Here is a 19,550-nt window from a genome sequence, read left to right on the forward strand (position 1 = left end):
ACTTAATCCTTTGTTAATTGATTCCTGGTGAACTGGCCTTTGGAGAACTGGTTTTTAACAAAACTGATCGGCGCTGGCTTCAGCGCTGGCTGGAACGGCCTCAAGAACGCTTTCCTGCTCTTGACTTTGCTCTCCTGTGTGGGCTTCGCTTTCACGTGACATTCCCCTGACTTGTGGCAGAGATGGCCCCCATGCTTCCAGTGTGGCTGCCCCAGTTGGAGGAGCATGAGTTTCCTAGCAATTCTAGTATGAGAACCAGCAGGGCCCCTGGGTCCTTGGCCAAGGGGATGGCTCTGTCCCCCCAAAAGGAGGTTCCATCTGGAGGCCACAGAATGAGGGATCAAGAAGACAAAGGAATAGAGGGCTCCAGGATTGACCTCAGGGATTATGTCTCAACCCAGCATTGCCAGTTACTCATGGGAGATGAGTGTGAGTGTTGAAGTCAGACAGATCTGAGGTCAAAGGCCGCCTCAGCCACTCTAGCTGTGTGGCCTTGGGTAAGTTGCTTTACCTCTCTGAGCCACCTCACTAACCCCTCAGATTCTGTTTCCAGGCCTGCCTTCATTCCCTGCCTCCCAGATCCATTCACACCTAGAATCCCCTCTTCTTCCTCTCCCCGTCCCACCCCTCCTCCGAAAGGCCCACCTCGAGAGCTCCAACCACAGCCAGCTGGGGCTTAGCCTGCAACACGTTGACACACTCTTCTTGATGCCAGGATGTTCCAACATGTCCTGAGAAACAACTAAACTTTATGATTTTCCAAATTACCAACCATGCAAACTAGACAACCTCTACCCAGCCCAGAGCCTTGCCCCTGAACTACCGACCCCGCCAGGGGTGGGGGGGTGGGTCACCCATGGGCCAGGGGTTCAATCAACAACCACCCCTGTTCCCGCCTGGGAGAGCCCCGGTGGTGGAGACATGTATCCCCCAGGCCTGGTCCTTCCCGCTGGCTCCAGGCTGCCCAGCACACTGCTGCCTCCTGAGCCCGCAGGCAGACGGAAATCACTCCGGGAGACAGGCTGGTGCCCCTTAGAGACTAAGCCAGGCCAAAAAGGAAACCGTCATTTCAAAATAATTTTTATTATGATTTCAATGTGTATTTAATTTACTTGATCTTGATTATGATTTGCATTTTATTATCTAAAAGATGATTGGTATCTTCATTACGGAAGTAGTGCAGGCGTATAAAAACAATAAGGAAATGAGCAAACTAAACCTGGGAGTCTCCTGTAAGGGGAGCGGGGCTCAGGAATGTGTCCGGTGCACATTCCTTGATTAAAAAACAAAGGAGAAAAGAGAAGAAACACAAACAAACGTGATTGTTCACTTTGTGCTTTGGAGGCAGCTGCTTCTGAGCAGCTCTGTGACCGCACTGTTCCCGCAGCCAGAGAATCGCCCACCCCCACACGGGGCTGTGTGAGGGCAGGGCTCAGCCAGCCTCCCGTCTGTCCTGAGCACCCAGCACAGGGCCTGGTAGAGAGGGGGTGGAAGGGTGGAGATGAAGGGGGGAGACCCCCACTTCCTTGTTAAAACACGGGGACCTACAAAATCCTGCAGGAACCCACAGACAACAACTCACTTTACCTGGAGGGGCGGGAAAGTGGCCAGTGACACGGGGCTGAGCCCCAACATGTGGCTAAGATCCCTCCAGGGTTTGTAGACACCCACCAGGCAGGGAAGCAGCAGAGGCAGTGCAGGTGGACGGCACGCATGTGCGAAGGCATGGCGCCTGGGCCTGCGTGGAAACCTGGTACAGCCCAGAGGAGAAGAGCGGGGACAGGAGAGGAGGCTGAGGACATGGGAAAGGACGTCCTGAGCTGGGCCCAGGAGTTGGGACTTCATCCCCTTGATTTCAGGGAGCACCCACCAGGCGCTCACTGAGCCTCGGTTGAATTTCAGGGATGTGGTCAATTGTTGAACCAGGTTAGAAGGAGGGGGCCCCCAAGTCCAACCACTGGAGGGGCAGAAGCCCGGGACCCCATCCCCTGCCTGGGCCCCCAAGCAGCTCCCCTCCCCTCCCACTTACTCCAGCCTGGCTGTTTCTCTCGGCGCTTGATGAAGTTAAAATAAACCCTCTCTGGGGTGAATCACAGGCGTTCAAATTGGATTGGCACGCAGACGCCGAGCAGTTGGTGGCAGGAGCCAGGGGACCCAGAGAACAGGTTTTCGCTGGAGGGGACGTGAGCTTTATTTCCCTCTTGGTCGCTGACAAGGAAGCAGCTGTCCTTCCCTGATTATTTTTACCTCGAGTCACAGGCTCTGATGGGGAGTCTCCCAGGCGCCCACCCGCCTGCCAGGGCCAAGGTGCAGAGCTCAGCGCCGGGCCCCGCTCTGCCACGCGTCTTGAGCTCCACCTACCGCTGCCTCCACACAGGACCAAGGAACAGTCCCTGCCACCGGCCAGGCCCTTCCCCTCCAAGGTGGGTCCCTGCCCAGAAGTGAGAGACAATAGTTGAGACCAAAAAAAGAAAACATTCATGACCAGTTTCCTTTCTCTGCCAGCTCATTTCTTCCCTTTGTTTTAGCTCAGACTTTTAGTTTAATGAAACCAAACCTAAATATGATGTAACTTAACTAAGTGCCTCCAAATCGGTTGTGTCTTTCTATCCTTGCAAAGCCCAATAGATAGGTGTCGTTAGCTCCATTTTACAGCTAAAGAAACTGAGGCTCAGAGGGAAGTGGCTTACCTAAAGTCGCACATTAACAGAGAGGGAGAAATGGGAATTGAACATGGGTGTGTCTGACTCCAATCGTGTGCATCCCCTACTGTATTTTCAAGTCTTTGTCCGTGTGTCGGTCAGAAATGCTCTCAGCTCTACTAACAACAGAGCTTTGAATAAGTGGGGGCTTGTTTTCCCTGGCAGGAGGTGGTCTCTAGGTTGGGAGGCAGCACAATGACGACACGGGCCCGGGGTCTTTCAATCTTGTTGCCCCGTCCTCCTCCCTCACCCCTCGTTTAAGTAGACGTTAAAGCGGTTTGAAGTTCACAGCACAACTGAGCAGAAGGTTCAGAGCTTCCCAAACACCCCGATTCACACATGCAGTCTCCCCTACGATCAAGACCCTTCACCAGAGCCCTCCATGTGTTACACGGGATGCACCTGCATTACCACACCATTATCACCCGAAGTCCATAGTTTACCTAAGAGCTCACTCTGGTTGTACATCCTATGGGTTTGGACCGATGGATAGTGACCTGTTGCCGTCATTGTGGTACCATGCCGAATATTTCACTGCCCTGCAAACTCTGCACTCTATTCATCCCTCCTCCCCCTCAGCCCCTGGAAACCACTGATCTCTTTTCAGCCCCCATAATTTTGCCTTTTCCAGAGTGTCATATAGTTGGAATCATATAGAATGTGGACTTTTCAAATTGGCTTTTTTCCCTTAGTAACATACATTTAAGTTTTCTCCATGTCTTTTCGAGCCTGGTAGCTCATTTCTTTTCTTTTTCTTTTTTAAATATATTCTATTGATTTTTTACAGAGAGGAAGGGAGAGGGATAGAGAGTTAGAAACATCGATGAGAGAGAAACATCGATCAGCTGCCTCCTGCACACTCCCTACTGGGGATGTGCCCGCAACCAAGGTACATGCCCTTGACCGGAATCGAACCCGGGACCCTTGAGTCCGCAGGCTGACGCTCTATCCACTGAGCCAAACCAGTTAGGGCTAGCTCATTTCTTTTTAGCACTGAATAATATGCCACTTCTGAATGTGTCACAGTTGACTTATCCCTTCAGCTACTGAAGGACATCTTTGTTGCTTCCTCGTCTGGGCAGTTAGGAATAAAGCTGCTAGAAGCGTCTGTGTGCGGGGCCCCATCATTCTTGATTGGTTGCCTTTTGACATGCCGGCCGCCTCACAGTCACATAGGGCTGCTGCAGCGCCAGGCATCTGACTTGCATCCATCTTTTCTTTTACTGTCATGTCATTTGCAGTTTCCTTATCACTTTACAATTCTCATTTTTGATCATTAAATAATATTCCTTCCAGTGGTTAAGTTACACTGTATTTGTTGGACATAGGTAGCTTCCAAATTTTTCAATACTATACATAATGCTGTAATGCTCATTTGCTTGGGTATCTCCCAAGCATAAATTCCAGGCAGAAGAATTACTTGGGTCAAAGATGTTAACATTTTCGGTGCTCTTAATATAGTACTCTTTTTATAAAAATTGATTTTTAGAGTGAGGAAGGGAAAGGGAGAGAGAAACATCGATAAGAAAGAGTAATCAACTGCCTCCCGCACGCCCCCTACTGGGGATCGAGCCAGAATGCCCGGCATGTGCCTTGACCAGGAATCAAACCAGTGACCTCTTGCTGCAGGGATCAATGCTCAACCACGGAGCCACACCGGCCGAGCTTAATATATTTACTCTCGATTTCCAAGACAATCGCGCTATTTTAGACTGTGTAACAGTGCCTGGATATGTTGATTTCACCACAACTGTGCCAGCACAGAGGATTACCATTTTTAAAAGGTTTTTACCAAATTAGTGTCATAAAATAGTACCTAAAGTAACTGTGCTTTTTATGCCTTTTAGTAAAATCGAGGAGAAACATACACATAAACCTTAGAGTCAGGATGAGCTTGGACGGCTGACCACCCCCCAAGCAGGAGGCGGACCGCTGCCTCCAGTCCCAGCTGCACGCCTCCCTCTGCACTCCTGGCACCACCACGTAGTCCAGGCTCTGCCCTCAGAGGCCAAAACCCTCTGTTCCCTCCCTGCAAACAGGGCCTCTCCTCGTCCGCATGTTACCTTTTAAACGACCTGGATGAAGACCAGGGACCCAGGTTCAAGGCCGGGCTCTGCCACTGGCCAGTTGTCTAACTTGGGGCTAGAGTTCCCCCTCCTCATTTGGAAAGTGGGAGTGACAGCCGCTCCTCACTGTAGGTTGAAGGTAAGAGGATGAGGCCGGTAATGGGCCAGCTCAGGCACGGGGCAGGCTAGGTACTAAGTGCTCCCTCCCCGCCCAAGGACGCTCTGCCTTCCACAAATTTATTTCGAATCTGAGTCTCACAAGACGGCCCCTCTAATCAGATGACCTTACCTGTGAATTGCGGGGAGATGCATGACAACAGGTCCTGCCCCCCCACTGCCCCGCGGGCCACCCCAACGCCCATGTCTCTGGCAGGCCAGGCGCTTGCCCCGTCCCCCCCGCCCCCGCGTGCACCTGTGAGGGCGTGAATGTGGGGGGCTCCTGGCTCTGATGGGCTGGGACCAAGGGGCGGGGGCTCCTAGCACCGCCCAGCACCAGACCGCACAGCTGCGGACCTGCAGATGCCACCGCCAGATTTTGGTCCCCAACACCTTTGTTGAGAGTGAACAGACCACAGGCACCAGGCCCGGCGGAGCCGGTGAGGACGGGGCTGTGAACAGGGAGGCATCCGCGCGGGTGAAGGGGAGGCCCGTGTCCCCGGCCCATCAATCCAGAAGGACTCACCTCTGGCCTCTTGCGGAGCGGGGACACGCAGCAGGGGCCAAGTTTCACATTTCTTTCTTGGTGGGCAAGGAAGGGGGCGCCAAGGAGTTTGGGGGGCAAACACGTATGGGAACCAGTGTGAACGGCGGATGAGGCAGTCAGCATCGATTAAGCCATACTGTGTGCCCAGTCCATGCTGGGCACCGGCCCTCAGCCCTGGACCAGACTCCTACAGTTCCCCCCACCTACTGGACACAGGTGCTGTTAAAAGCGGGGAACGTGCTATTCAGAATCCAAAATGTGTGAACCTCCTGCCCACCCATGCTAGGACGCATTTGATTTTCGTGCTTCCAGACTTTATCTGGGAGAGAGGAGCGGTATGAATTATCACTGGTGATGGCTCCAGACTTCCAGGGGCCTGAGGCCATCCAGGGAGCCCAGTGGAGCCTTTCTCATCTCCAGTGTTTTCTGAGACCCAGTTGTGCCTGGCCAGGGCTCTTCCCAGGCCTGAAGGCCCTGGCCGGCCAAGAGCAACCCCCAAATCACCTGCGATTAGGGTTGCCTCGCTTACTAAGCAGCTGGCCGTGGCAGGCCTGCTGTCTGGGCTGGTGGATGAAGTGATAGCATGCTGGGAATGGGAGGCCAGGCCAGGCCGGAGGGACAGTATGGTCAACGGTCTGGAGGAGCGGTGCTGCCTGGGGAAATGGGGGCAGCTTGGGGAGCAGGGGAAAGGTGACTGACAGGGGCAATGGTGGGATGGGTGAGGCCTGAGGAAACAGAGCCCTGAATTCCAAGCTGCGAACCCCGCCCCCGTGGAGGCCCTGCACTTTGTCACCCACCCCCTGCCCCAGGTCACCAGGGCGACAAGTTTCCCAGCTGTGGTCCTGGAAGTGGCTCCTGGAGACCATCCCTTTGTGTGAGTAAATGTCATGGCCCGGAGTGATGGGCCATCCCAGCCTGGGCGTCCAGCCCAGTGGGTGTGGGAGCCAACCCAGGGGCAAGATGCCCCCGCAGACAGAGCGGGTAGCAAGGCAGGACGCGGAGCGGCTTTCCTTTGCTTTTTCCTTCCTCAGCCCACGCCTGCGAGCCCTGCAGCTCCTCACCTGCCTGCTGGATCCAGAATGGCCCCCTCTACCTGCCACTGCCTCCTCTACCTCCTGGTACCTGAGCTTCTGGGAGGGGGTGCAGGGGAGGAGGCCAAGGGACTCACAACTTCTAGGGTTCCTAGTGGCTGCCTCACTTCGTGAGGTCACTGCAAAGGTTACAAAAGACAAGCCCCTGGCGTAGACACAGAATACAAGCTTTCACCTGGTGCTACAGCGTTTTACATTCACTCCTCCGCTTCTTTATTCTTCACACGGGGGACTCAGGTTCAGGGCGGGGAAGGGACCTGCCCAAGATCATACTCTGGGTGGGACTTGAACCCAGAGTTCAAGTCCCACTGCACTCCACTGGAGCACGCAGTAGGCATTCAGTAACTGCACACGTGAGGGTGGGGACCTGACCCAGCCCCCCCGTCTTCTCTTTCAGAAAGGGAGTCTGTCTGGAACCCCTTCCGACTCCCTAGTTCCGTGGTCGGCAAACTGCGGCTCGCGAGCCACATGCGGCTCTTTGGCCCCTTGAGTGTGGCTCTTCCTAAGCCTTAGGAGTACCCTAATTAAGTTAATAACAATGTACCTACCTATATAGTTTAAGTTTAAAAAATTTGGCTCTCAAAAGAAATTTCAATCATTCTACTGTTGATATTTGGCTCTGTTGACTAATGAGTTTGCTGACCACTAGGCCCTAGTTGAAGCAAGGAGCCCTCAGGTCACAGGTCAGTATGAGGGAATCTCCTCCCTTCTCCAGTTCAGCCAGCAGGTGGTCCAATGGGTGCACTGGCCTGCAATGCAAAGGGATTAGGAAACGCCATTTCGTTCAGCCCCACCCACTGGGCCCTGGGCTGAAAGTTTCACTCACGTCCATCTCATTCCTGCCTACACCGATGACAAAACGGCTGGACCAGGGTGAGAAACCGAATGGCTGAGTTCCCTGGATCCAGCCCAGACTGACTCCAAGCCCAGTGTCCTTGGCCGCCCCGCCCCACCCGGTCAGAGGCTCACACAGGGCTCCCCCACAGCCTCCCCTCTCACCTGCAGCTCCGGTGGCCCCCAGGGAGGTTGTGGAGACTGCAGATGGGCTATGCAAGTTCCCAGGGCGGCGGCTGAGCTGGTGGCAGGCCCAGGAGTCCTGCGACCAGCGGTTTGGCCACTTGGCACTGGGACCTCCAGGTGCGGTCCTCGCTTCACGCCCGCCGGACCCCATCTGGGTGGCCCAAGGAAAGGCCCCTCTACAAAGAGCCTCACGGAGACGTGAGTGTGGGCCTGGGGGTGGGGGTGGTCGAGGCTTTGGTGACCCCCGATGGGAACCCACCGTGGAAGTCCTTACAGACTGAGCCCAGAGGAAGTCCCATCACAGTTGACACCTGGGCATGGGCACTGGAGCCCTCACTTCTTCCTTCGGGGGAGGGAGGCACCCACCCCCAGAAAGGACCCTGCAGCCTCAAGGGTCGTCAGGGGTAGGATGGCGTGCGCAGCTGGGAAAACTGGGGTCCCAGCCCCTGCGTCCCCGCAGGCGCACGAACCACGGCGGCGCTGGTGTTCGGGGAGAGGACGCCGGACAGGGCGGCGCGGCTGCGGACACCCCTGCGGGCGCTGGGGGCGCTGACGGCGTGCTTGCACGTGCAGTGGGGGGCCGCCGCGCCCCGCACCAGCCCCGACCCTGCCGCGCTCTCCTCTCTGGCTGCCCCCGCGCTGGCCAACGGGCTGCAGCTGCGCGCCTTCGCCGAGCCGGGCGGCACCGTGCCTGCGGCGCTCGCGCTGCGCGGGCACCACGCGCCCTTCCTCGTCGCCTTCCACGCGGACGGCCGCTGGCACCGTGTGTGTGCCACCTGGGAGCAGCGCGGCGGGCGCTGGGCGCTCTTCGCGGACGGGCGGCATCCTGGTGCGGGGTCAAGATCAGGACTCTCTGGGCGGGGGCTTCTCGGCGCACGACACCTTCAGCGGTAACCTCACGGATTTCCACCTCCGGGCCCGGGCACTGAGCCCCGCGCAGCTGCATCGGGCACGGGCCTGCGCGCCGCCCCCGGAGGCCTGCTCTTCCGCGGGGACTTGGGCGCCCTGGACCCGACGCCCTCCCTGCTGCGCTGCCGCCCGCGCGCCTTCTCTGTCCGGGTACGGCCCACCCCGACCCCTGGCTGCCAGGCCCCATCCTGCCTTAGGCTCAACGCCCGCCCCCTGTCCCCGTACGTTCCCTTTTGATCAGGGGACCCTGACCGCCCCATGCCAACCCGGCCACGGACAACTCTGGCCACTTCTTCTCCAGGGCGGTCCCTGGAGGATTCGTCCAGGGCCAACAGCCTGAGTGCGCTCGCCCCCTAGCCGCCTGGCGGTGCCTGGTGCGGGCTGCAGCCCCTCCTCCCAGGTTCCCAGGCCAGGCGTCCTGGCTTCCCGCTCAGGTGTCCAGGCACCTTCAAGGCCAGTGGGTCCTGGGGACCGCCGAGGAACCCGGATGCGGCCCTGACACCTCTCCCACCCCGGCCAGTGCCCTCAGAGGAGTGCCCTACGCGGGAGCCAGGTCCCCGCACCCAGGGCTCTGCGCCTTGCCTGCAGCCCAGGGCCTTCCTCTGCGGCTACGGCACAGGGGCTCCCCGCCTGGGCCCTGGGCTCTGCTGAAGGGGAAGCTGGGCATGGAGCAGTGTAGGCCGAGGGGGCATGCGCAGTTGGCACCGCCTGGGAGTTTAGGGAGTCAAGGCCACAGGTCAGTGGGCCATCCAGACCTCGGGGTGAGTCCCAGATCTGTGACCTTGAGCAAGTGATTTTGCCATGCTGTGCCTCGGCTTCCCCATCTAGAACACCAGGTGTAAGACTCCAGACACACAGCCGTCAACGTGTTCTTCCTCCCCCGGCCGCACATGGTGGCGGAGCATCTCTGGGAGGAGGTTTGCCCAGAACCCAGCCGGGCCTCCCCTCCCTTGCAGAGACCGATCAGGACGCCCTCTCGTGGCCGGGCCAGGATGTTATCAGCCGAGTCAACGCCTTGGCCAGCACCATCGTGGTGAGCCCCCTTCCAGGGTGCTGAGGAGCCTGGGGGCGCTATGAGTCACCTCCCTGCACCTCAGTTTCCTCCCCTGTAAAGGGGACACCCCCCTAATGTGTCTGCGGGATTTGAGGTTGTTTATGCTCCCTATTTTGGGATCCTTGAGAACTGGGTGACAAGTGAGACCTCCACCCACCAAGAAGACCCTGGCCGAGCCCAAGTGTGGCCCCAGGGTGTTCCCTCCTGACAGCCAGACTTGCAGTAAGTGGATTCTCTGCCCACAGCTCCTCCCCGACCCCCTCTCTGAAGCCCTCGGAGACCTGTCCCTGGCCAAGGCCTCCAGCTTCCTGGGACCAGCCGCGCTGCTGGCTGTTGGTGCACTTCCTGAAGAGGGTGACAGCCCTTGGGGCTGGGGAGCCAGAGCCCTCGACAGGACCCTGGCAGGAGCGGGGCCAGGGCGTTGTGTCTGTGGCCAGCCTGGTCCTGGAGGAGCAGCTGGCTGGTGCGTGGCTGTCCGTGAGCGAGGTGAGGCTAACAGAGCGGGTGGGGCAGGGCCTGGGCTCTGGTTCCAACTTGGCCACCAGCGTGTGGTGTAGCCAGGAGCTCCACCTTCCCATCCGTCAAGAGTAGTTCCTCTTTGGTCTATTTTGTAAGTTGAACTTGCACATACAGCTGCTCTTGAACAACAGTGAAAAATTATTGAGAGCCACTCATCAATATGGGCTTCCCTCGTAGCCAAGAATCTGCTGACCACCTTATGTGGGAGGTCCTGGATACTGGGCCATCTTGTCTGCCCAAAAGGCTCAGGCACTCTGGGGAACATGGGAGATGCTATCCAGAGGGTGAGGGTGTTGGAAACCTCACCCGCGCAAAAGGGGCTGTAGGCTTGGGAGTGACCAGCCTACAGAAGGGAGAAAGCAAGGGGTCATGGACATGGCCCGCGGATCTCCGGGGCTGAAGGAGCGGAGACAATCCCCCTTTGGCCTCAGAGGGCAGAGCTGGGACCTGGGCTTGGGGACAGGGAGGGGATGACACAGCACAGGAGGCGGGTCCCATGGAGGGGTTCACCTGCTCAGGGGGTGGACTCCCCATCTGGGGAGGGTGTAAGCCCACATTCACCCGGGGACCTGAGGCCCTGGGATAGGCTAGGTCAGTGGTCGGCAAACTCATTAGTCAACAGAGCCAAATATCAACAGTACAACGATTGAAATTCCTTTTGAGAGCCAAATTTTTTAAACTTAAACTATATAGGTAGGTACATTGTTATTAACTTAATTAGGGTGCTCCTAAGGCTTAGGAAGAGCCACACTCAAGGGGCCAAAGAGCCACATGTGGCTCGCGAGCCGCAGTTTGCCGACCACGGTTCTAGTAAGGTGGTGGTGCCATTACCGCTCCCAGTGGGGACAAAGAGCCCAAGCTCAGGATGCCACCTGCCTGGACTGGGGCTGGTGCCCCTGGCCGCCAGCTGTCCCCTCACTGCTGATGGCATCGTATGAACTCCGTGTCATTGTCCCAGCATTGTGGTCAGCTGTGTGTGTGACCCCAGACCTGCCGTGTGTGTGCTCACACTGACGTAGACCGTCTTTTTCTACATAAATGGGCGCAGGCTGTGCATATTGCTGTGCAGCCTTTTTCTTTGCTGAACAACAGGGCGGGGCTCTTTCCCAGAGACCTGTCTGTTCTCACCAGGTGAGCGCCTCCAGGTGGCTCACCCCTCCCCAAAGGGGGGACATTTAGCCTGTCCCCAGGATTCCCACCTCATACATGATGCTAGCCTGAACGTCTGCCCACCTCGCTTTCCCTCTCGCTGGCATTTTCTCCGGCCCCTTCACCCAGGGCCCATGCTGGGCAACCCCCGGCCGCTCAGACACCAGGATGCCTCAGTGTCCGCCCTGCATCCTCTGCCCTTCCCAACACACCTGCCCTGTCCCTGTCTCCTGCCCTCAGGCCGTCCCTCAGAAGCTGGTGGAGCCCGTCTGCTTTCTGGAACTCCAGCATCAGGTGATTTTCCATTGTCAAGTTCTTTAACTAAGGCAGTTTTTTAAAGTTTATCCATTCTTCCCTAGCTGGTTTGGCTCAGTGGATGGAGCGTTGGCCTGTGGACTGAAGGGTCCCAGGTTCGATTCAGGTCAAGGGCATATGCCTGTGTTGCTGGCTCGGTCCCCAGTAGGGGGCGTGCAGGAGGCAGCCGATCAATGATTCTCTCTTGTCATTGATGTTTCTATCTCTCTCTCCCTTTCTCTCTGAAATAAATAAAAACATATTAATAATAATAATAAAAGATAGTCATTCTGCTTGAGGATGAGGCAGGACTCAGGCATGTATGGGGCTTCCATTCCCCGTCTGCCTTGTGGGGGTGGCTCCAGACCCCACTCAGCAGGGGACAAGCTGTGGCAGGAGAGTCTGTTAACCAGGAGGTAGTGAGCTCCCTGTCATAGGAGGTATGCAAGCCTATTCTGAGAAGAGACTCATCTGTTGAATAGGTGTTAGAGTTAGTGATATGCCTAGGGCCAGGGCCCTTGGGCATTTTAAGGGGCAGAGAAGGGCACAGGGATTACCAAGCTCCTTACCCTGGAACTTTAGCTGAGGGAGTGAACATCAATCACTATTGCTTAATGATGAACACAGTCAACCAGTGGTGACCACTGGCATCAGCCCCGTCCTCCCACCATTCCGAGAATGTTAGTACATTTCACAGATGGGAAACTGAGGCCTGAGGAGAGGCAGGGACTTGCCCAAGGTCACAGAGCTGGTTAGAGGCAGAGCGCTGAGGTACCCCAGGCTTTGGAGAGGGGTTTTCCACCTGGCCCCACCACCATGTGCAGCCCTTCTGTTCCCTACCCCCAGCCCAGAGACGGGGCTCCTGGGCCACCACTGGCTGCTCTGTGGCTGCCCTGTGCCAGGAGTCTACCATCCGCTTCTGCAACCACAGCACCAACTTTGCCTTGTGCCCTTGCCTGGTTTCTCCACCTGGCGCAGAGCAGGGAGGCGAGGGGGTGGGGGGGTGCAGGCGCGGGCAGGCAGCAGCATCCCGTTGCCATGGTGTTGACTCCAGCTCCATCCCTGCCTGTGGCCCTCAGGTGGACAGAGCTGCAGGCTGCCAGTGCCACCATCCCCGCCCTCTCTGCCTCCCTCCCTCCCTTCTCAGCCTTTCCTCTCTGGTGTCTCATTTCTTTGTCTCTGAATTTTTTCTGAGTCTTTCTCTGTCTCTCAGCCTCTCTCTGTCCCTGTCCCCTCTCCCTGTCCCCATCACCTTTGGCATCAACCCCACCGGGCTCTTCCTGGGCCTCTCAGTCTCCCTTCTGTGGGTCTTTGGGCACCCCCCCCCCCCCGCTTTCTGTCACTTACCCGCCTCTCCATCTCTGAGTGTCACCTCTCCGCCCCTTCCCAGTCAGCCCCAGGCCTGGGCTCTGCCCCCCACGCCAGGCCTCGGGGCCCCTCTCCATCAGTGGGGAGAATGAGTCCGCCCCACCTCCACGTGGAGCTGCTGTGAGGGTCAAGGAAGACCCTAAGGGATGATGCTCTGTGAGTGGTGAGGCCTCCTGGTCCTCACATGTGTGGGGAGGGGAGCCAGCTATGCCCCCGCCATGGCCCTGAGCCCTGCACACACAGCACCTCCCATCCCATCAGGAGCAAGTCCTGGCCGCATCCCCACTTTCCAGATGAAGAGACAGAGGCTCAGAGAGGTGAAGGCCACTGAGCTAGAGGCACAGTCAGAATGCAATCCCAGGGTCCTAGCTGGTTGGCTCAGTGGATAGAGCGACAGCCTGAGGACTGAAGTGTCCCGGGTTCGATTCCGGTCAAGGGCACATGCCCGGGTTGCAGACTTGATCCCCAGTAGGGAGTGTGCAGGAGGCAGCCGATCAATGATTCTCTCTCATCATTGATGTTTCTGTCTCTCTCTCCCTCTCCCTCTCTGAAATCAATAATATATATAAAGAATGAAATCCCAGGGCTGCCATCCCAGGACCTGACTTAGCCTTGGAGCTTCAGGAAGGTGTACCCTCTCCCACCCCCCAACCCCCCACCTTGCAGCAGGGTGAGGCTGTGAGGATGGGCAGGCCTGGGGGTGGGGCATGGAGGGAGGCAGGGCAGAGGCTGCCTAGAGGTGAGAGGCCGAAGGGGTGGGGTGGGGTGGGGTGGAGCGGGGCGAGGCCCTTCTGGTTCTCTGCCATAGAATGCCACAGCTGCCCCTCCCCAGTGCCGGAGGTGGGCTGGGCAGGGTTTGTGCTCATCAGCCTGTTTCTCTGAGTATTTCTGGATGTGTCTCTACTGTGGCCCCAAGCTAAGTGGTTGGGGAAGGTGGCCCCAGGCAATGACACCTACATACCTGTTGGGTCTGTCCCCAGGGGCCGGACATCTTCCTGGTCTACGCAGCCTACAATGGGGAGGTGAGTGGTGGGTGGGGAGGTGAGTGGGGGGACATTGGTGGGGCCTGGGTAAGAGGAGCTTACCTTGATGGGCTCCTGGCCCCTAGGGGTCAGGGGAGGGTCTCAGGCCTGACCCTGATGCCCACCCCCAGGTCCGGAGCCCCCTGCAAAGGATGGCTGAGAAGAAGGCAGCCGAGGTGCTCACGGTGTGAGCAGGCTCAGGGATCGCGGGGTGGGAGGTCCCAACACAGCCGGGTCCCAGCTGCTACAACCTCTCCTTTCAGGCCCGATCCAGCCCCCAGGACCAGGCATCCCACCCCAGGCCCTCAGGTCCCTGGGAGGCAGCCCCAAACAACCCTATAGCCTTGGCTCCACCCCGAAGACACTTGGCTCTCAGAGGTATGGCCTCACCCCCCCCCACCCCCCCCCCAGTATGAGTGCCTCCCAGTGCCTCAGTTTCCCCAGTGCTCAGGTAGAGCTGTGAGGGCAACAGCACATCTGAAAAACAAAGAGCCTGAGGCCCAGGAAATTCTGAACCCGTGGCGCCTGGGGCGGGGGGGGGGGGGGGGTGGCTTAGAAATGGCTGGTTTCCTCCCACCACCACCACCACTAGGGAGCAGGGGCCCCTGGTACCAGCCCAGAAGTGGCGCTTGCCCAGGGTCACCTTCCCTGGGTACCCGTGCAGAAGGCAGGTGGGTGGATGAGGATCAGGGCCCTGAGACAAGGGCTGGGTTGAATGGCTTGAAGGCCAGGATAGGAGTTCCAGCGCTGGTTCACCTGCTGTGTGCCCTTGGGCAAGTTACCTTCCCTCTCTGGGCCTTCCATTTCCTCATCATTAACCTGGAGGGTAAGCCACTGAATAGATTCCTAGGTCCTTTGATTTTGAGGTCCCCACCCAGAATGGGGGAGCAGAGAGAAAGAGATTCCTGCCTCAGCCCTCCCCAAAGTTCACGTACTTGAATGTTTCCCCCCACTAGGGACCCACAGTCCCAGGATCCCAGGATCCCCACAACTTTCTCCTCCATTGCAGAACCCGAGAGCCCGGTGAGGCTGGGACAGGGACAGCGGGTTCTGCTAGGGGGCTAGCAAGTGTGTCCAGCGGGGTTGGGGAAACCACAGGGATTAGGTGGGGCTGGGGTGGTGGGCTCCCCTGGGGACCCAGGCCCCCACTCCTCAGTGACCAGCTTCGAGGGGCTGATTGCACCCTGCAGGACCTGAATGCCAAGGCCACTAGGAGAGGGGGCGTTATCACCAAGGTAGCTAAGGGCCCCCGGGCAGGGGGGCAGGAGGAGTGGGGCCCAGGCCCCTGAGCACCCCCTCTGTCCGCAGGCTGTGGAGCTGACAGCATTCAAGGCTTCAGGTAGAGCTCCCACCTCAGGGGTGCCCCTTTTCCCCTGGGCGCTGGACACCCTTCCCCACACTGTACAGAATATCTGAAAGTGATTTGAGAAGCAACCACTCCTGACCTCTCACAATCTACGGGCCTTCCGCTCACTCTGCTCCTTGGGGGGCCCGGAAGTCCCCCGTTGGCACCCTGGGCTCCTCGGGAGAGGTCACTTAGCCGGTCAGTTGGGGTCCCCTTCCCAGAGCTGGCGCTGGGGAGGGGCAGTGAGCAGGAAGTCCGCCTTCCCAGAGTCTGCCTTCCTCTGTGCGCCCCCTCTCTCCGGCCCCCTAAAAGCCTGGCCTCCTGGCCTCGCCCCCCATCCCACCCCCATCCCGATACCTCGGGCTCTGAGAGGCCTTCCAAACCCAGCGTGGGCCAGTGGTCTCCTCCGAGGCCTGGGTTTCCCCCGGAACAGCTGATGGGGGCGTGCTGGGGGCACCTGTGGGCAGCCGGCCGCCTCAAACTCCAGGATTCCTTTCAGCTGGAGCAAGAGGCCTGTTTATGGAGCTCTTACTGGGCTCTGTCCCAAACCCCAGGCGTGTGCTGCCTTTAATCGGGTGACCTGGGAAAATGGAGGTGCCGTCGACCTCCCATTGTACAGATGGGGAAACTGAGGCTCAAAAAGGAGCCAGGACTAGCCAGGGTCAGTGGCAGCTGGGAAACTGCGGCGCAGGGGCAATCACAGGTGTAAGCGGGGGCCATGTGGACCCCGGTCTGGGACCCCCATGCTCCCAGCGGCCTTCCTCCCTGCCTAGTGGCCTCAGCCCGGCTACACAGTGGGCTGCAGGCGCCCCCTGCAGGCCTGTTGGGAGGCCGCAGGCGCCTCGCCGCGGGTGCGTTTCCAGGGGCGTGAACTTCTCCCCGCCTCTCCCCCAACCCCAGCCCCCGCTCCACGCGCCCAGCGGTCCGCGGGACCCCCACCCCCGCAGGCACAGCGCGTCTGTGGGGACAAGAAAGCGGCAGCAGCGCCTCTGCGCTCAAGTGACAGCGCCTTTGTCTCCGCTGAATGAGCGGGTTGCTAAGGCCGCTCATAGCAACCGAGCCGCTTCCCGCTCCGCCCAACGCGGCCCCACCCTCCGACTCCCTGGCCCCCAACCCCACCCGCGACCTACTCTGGTGGCCTGAGCCGGGGTGCGGAGGAGCGCGGGGAGGAGCGCGGGCTGCCAGCGCTGTGCCCTCCTGGACGCCCACCGGGCACACAGGTGTTGCTTGGATGGAGAGACTCAGGCTCAGAGGGGGAATGAGGGAGACTAACCAGGGCACCCAGGCCCGGACTCCCACCCAAGGTCCTACCCCAGCCTCAGTTCCCAGCCCCTCCCCATCTTGGGGGTCCCGGGGTCACCCACCCTGTTTCTGTCAGCCCAGCCCAAAGGGTGCCCTTCCCTCCCAGGTTTCTAGCGGGCTTGGGGACTTTTCTCCAAGCCCAAATGGAGGCCCCGGAGGGACAGACAGCCGCGTGGGCCACTGCCTGCTCCAGCAGCCATAGCCTCTCCCGTCCCCCGTGCTCCCGCTAAGCCCACCGGGTCCCACAGCTCTGTCCCCAGAAAGCTTTCTGTCGGTGGCTGTCCCTCCCCTCGGTCCGCCCCACCTGCCCTGAAGTTCAGGTGGCCCTGTGGTGTCTCGTAGTAAAACTGTTCCTGTGACCTGTCCCGCTCCGGGATGACCTGGCCCAGGGACGGGGACAGGATGCCAGGCGCCCTGGGAGGGGAGGGGGACAGGGCAGCTGCCACTTTGGCTTTGGACTCTGGACGGCCCAGCTTCACCATCAGGGCAGGTGCAGCCCACACTTAGCACCTGCTGCGTACCCAACTGGTGCTGAGGCCTTAGAGCCGCAGGTCCTCACCTCAGCCTGGGGGCCCCCATCACCCCATTGTGCAGTTAACACCGGAGCCTGTGAGTGGGAGCCACGCAGGCAGACTGCTCAGAGGCGGCGCCAGGGCGGGCAGGCCTGGCTCCAGGTCTGATGAGAGTCTTGCTTCGGGAGGTGCCCGAATGACTCCAGGCCTGGCTGTGCCCCCAGGTCCTGCCACTCTCCATTCTGTGCTACAGGCAAGATTCTTCTCTGAGTCCGGGTGTCTCTAGGGCAGAATGGTTTCAGGGCCCCGGTGAGGAACACGGATGGTGTGTTAGGGCTTGACCAGGGTAGGCCCCAAGGCAAGGACCAGGCAAAGGGGGTGCCCAGGGGCTGGGACTCAGGGTGCAGAGGCTAACTGCCCTGTTGACCTCAGCCTGGCTCCAATGCTGCTTGGGCCAGAGGGCGGGCACAGTGAGGGGCACAGGTGAGGAGCGTCAGGGCAGCCACCCTGGGGGAAGCCCTGAGACCCAGCCCCTCTGCAGCCTTAGAAGTTGCTTCTACCCTGAGCCCTGCCCGGGTTTCTTCTTGGGGGAGACATGAAGTGACTGATTCTATGGGGGGTGGGGTGGGGGTGGACAGATACCTGGGTATTTCTTTCTGGGGATGGGGGACTGTTGAACCTCTGGAAGCCCCGCCCATCAGCTGCAGAACAGGGCACACCAGGCTGCGCTGACCTGGGTGAGGCACTTGGTGGTCCTACTGCCGGCATTCACAAAGCCCTCTGACCCCTCCCTTCACTTGCAGAGGGCTCGCGTCTCCCCCCACCCCCAACTAATACAGACTGGTGGGGGGAGGGGCCCAGGGGCAGGGACCAAGAAGTCTTTTCCATTCTCCCCTCCACCTGCTCCATACCCTTCCTCCCATACAGTCTCTTTACTCTCCAAACAAAATAACTTCTCTTGGGTCCCCAAACACTGACACCCCTCCATCCCTTTGCTCACACTGCTTCCTCTGCCTGGAATGCCCCCAACAGTTGTCTAACTGATAAACTCCTGGGAATCAATCCTTCAAAACCCAGTTTGGATGACACCCCTTCTATGGAGACTTCCTGCCCTCCCCCCCACCCCCCAGCAGAATGAGTCACTTCTCATCTTGTCTCAGTCATATGATGTGTCACATTGGATTACGATCTGAGTAAGTCTCCTACAAAAGTGGACATTCCACGGGGGCAGGAACCAGGGCACCTGCTCCGCTTCAGAAGGTGCCAAGGCGGAAAGGGATGTTTCATCTTTGCATAAAAGCCACTGCCAAGCTATGTGCCTCGGGCTACCTTGCCCTAGAGGGGGCGCCTTTTCTGAATTTGCACAGTGGCAGGATCAGGAGTGGCCCTGGGGACAAACCAGGTTGGTCAAGCAGCGTCAAGGTTTGCATGAGGGCCCTGCCCCTGCTCAGGGTGTGCCCTTGGGCAGGCCGCTTCTCCCCTCTGTGCCCATAGCGGGCTCTGGAGAACAGACGAGACAAGACGGAAGCCGGCAAAGCCGGGGGAAGGCACCTGGAGCAGCGGAAGCCTCAGATGTCGGCAGTGCTCACTGCTGCCACCAAGTGGCTGGGGAGGGGGAGGCAAGGGAATCGCGAGAGAACCAGGCCGCCGGCCTGTGGCTGGCCACCAGGTGGACAGAGGACCCGGCCAGTGCTCTCCAGTCAAGTGGACCCAGGTTTGACTGTCCCGGCAGGTCAATGACCGAGGGGCACCCTCCTGGGTTGTAACTGCTGTCTCACTGGGCCACTGCAGGGACAGTGGGTGCTCATTAAATGCTTGCTTCTTCCGCCCAAGTGGGTGGCCGAGCTGCACGGCCAGGATGGAATGAAGGCTGAGCCCCGAAGGCTCCCGCATCTCCCAGACATGGCAGGACCCCAGGGATGAGAAGGGGCCCAAAGCCCCCGACAGGGCCTGATATTCCCCCACCCCCTATCCTGCCTGCCCAGAGTTTTGAACCAAAGGTTATCTGAGTGTCACCTCCATCCCAGGCAGAGCAGGGCCCCACCTTAGCCCACCCGAGCCCACACAGGAGGCTCTGCTTTGCCCCACAATGGAAATAGCCAAAGGTAGCTGGAAACTAATTGCAAAATTTATTCCAGGACTACGGGAGCTGGGGTTCTTAAGGGCACTTCTCATTTGGGGCTGTGGGCGTCCGGCCTTGGCAGGGGCACACGCTTCAGTGGGCAGGGGTGGGGACTGAGACAGGAAGGCAGGGGGCAGGGAAGCCCAGTCCCTGGGCAGGCTCAGCGCAAGCTGCAATGGCGACGTGAAAGCAGGACGGGTGGGTGCCCAGCCCAGGACAGAGGACAGCTGAGGCCTCTCCCTAGTGCCTCGGTGTCTTTCAGGACATAGGGCAGGAGGCCAGGGAGTTGGGGTTCAGCTTCGAGGGTTTGCAGCAAGGGACCTAATGGGACAGGGCCAACGAGGAAGGGCTTCTCCACCATGTCCCTGATCT

The 19,550-nt window shown here is 59.0% G+C and overlaps 1 protein-coding gene across 1 annotated transcript; it reads left to right on the forward strand.

Moving 5' to 3' along the window:
- Positions 1-7,413: 7,413 nt before the first annotated feature.
- On the forward strand, positions 7,414-16,270 carry ADGRD2 (adhesion G protein-coupled receptor D2; the record flags this gene model as incomplete). The annotated part of the gene is given in 20 exon segments (XM_081103169.1): positions 7,414-7,435; positions 7,568-7,780; positions 8,043-8,397; positions 8,399-8,553; positions 8,556-8,612; positions 8,615-8,641; positions 9,012-9,104; positions 9,448-9,524; positions 9,791-9,880; positions 9,882-10,031; positions 11,113-11,195; positions 12,354-12,362; positions 12,364-12,502; positions 13,856-13,897; positions 14,029-14,082; positions 14,179-14,277; positions 14,864-14,920; positions 15,206-15,236; positions 16,016-16,093; positions 16,143-16,270. Coding segments are annotated over 20 exon segments (1,959 nt in total).
- Between the last annotated feature and the right edge of the window lie 3,280 nt (positions 16,271-19,550).

The sequence above is a fragment of the Myotis nattereri genome (genome assembly GCF_964212035.1).
Source record: "Myotis nattereri genome assembly, chromosome: 12".
Classification (NCBI taxonomy): domain Eukaryota; kingdom Metazoa; phylum Chordata; class Mammalia; order Chiroptera; family Vespertilionidae; genus Myotis; species Myotis nattereri.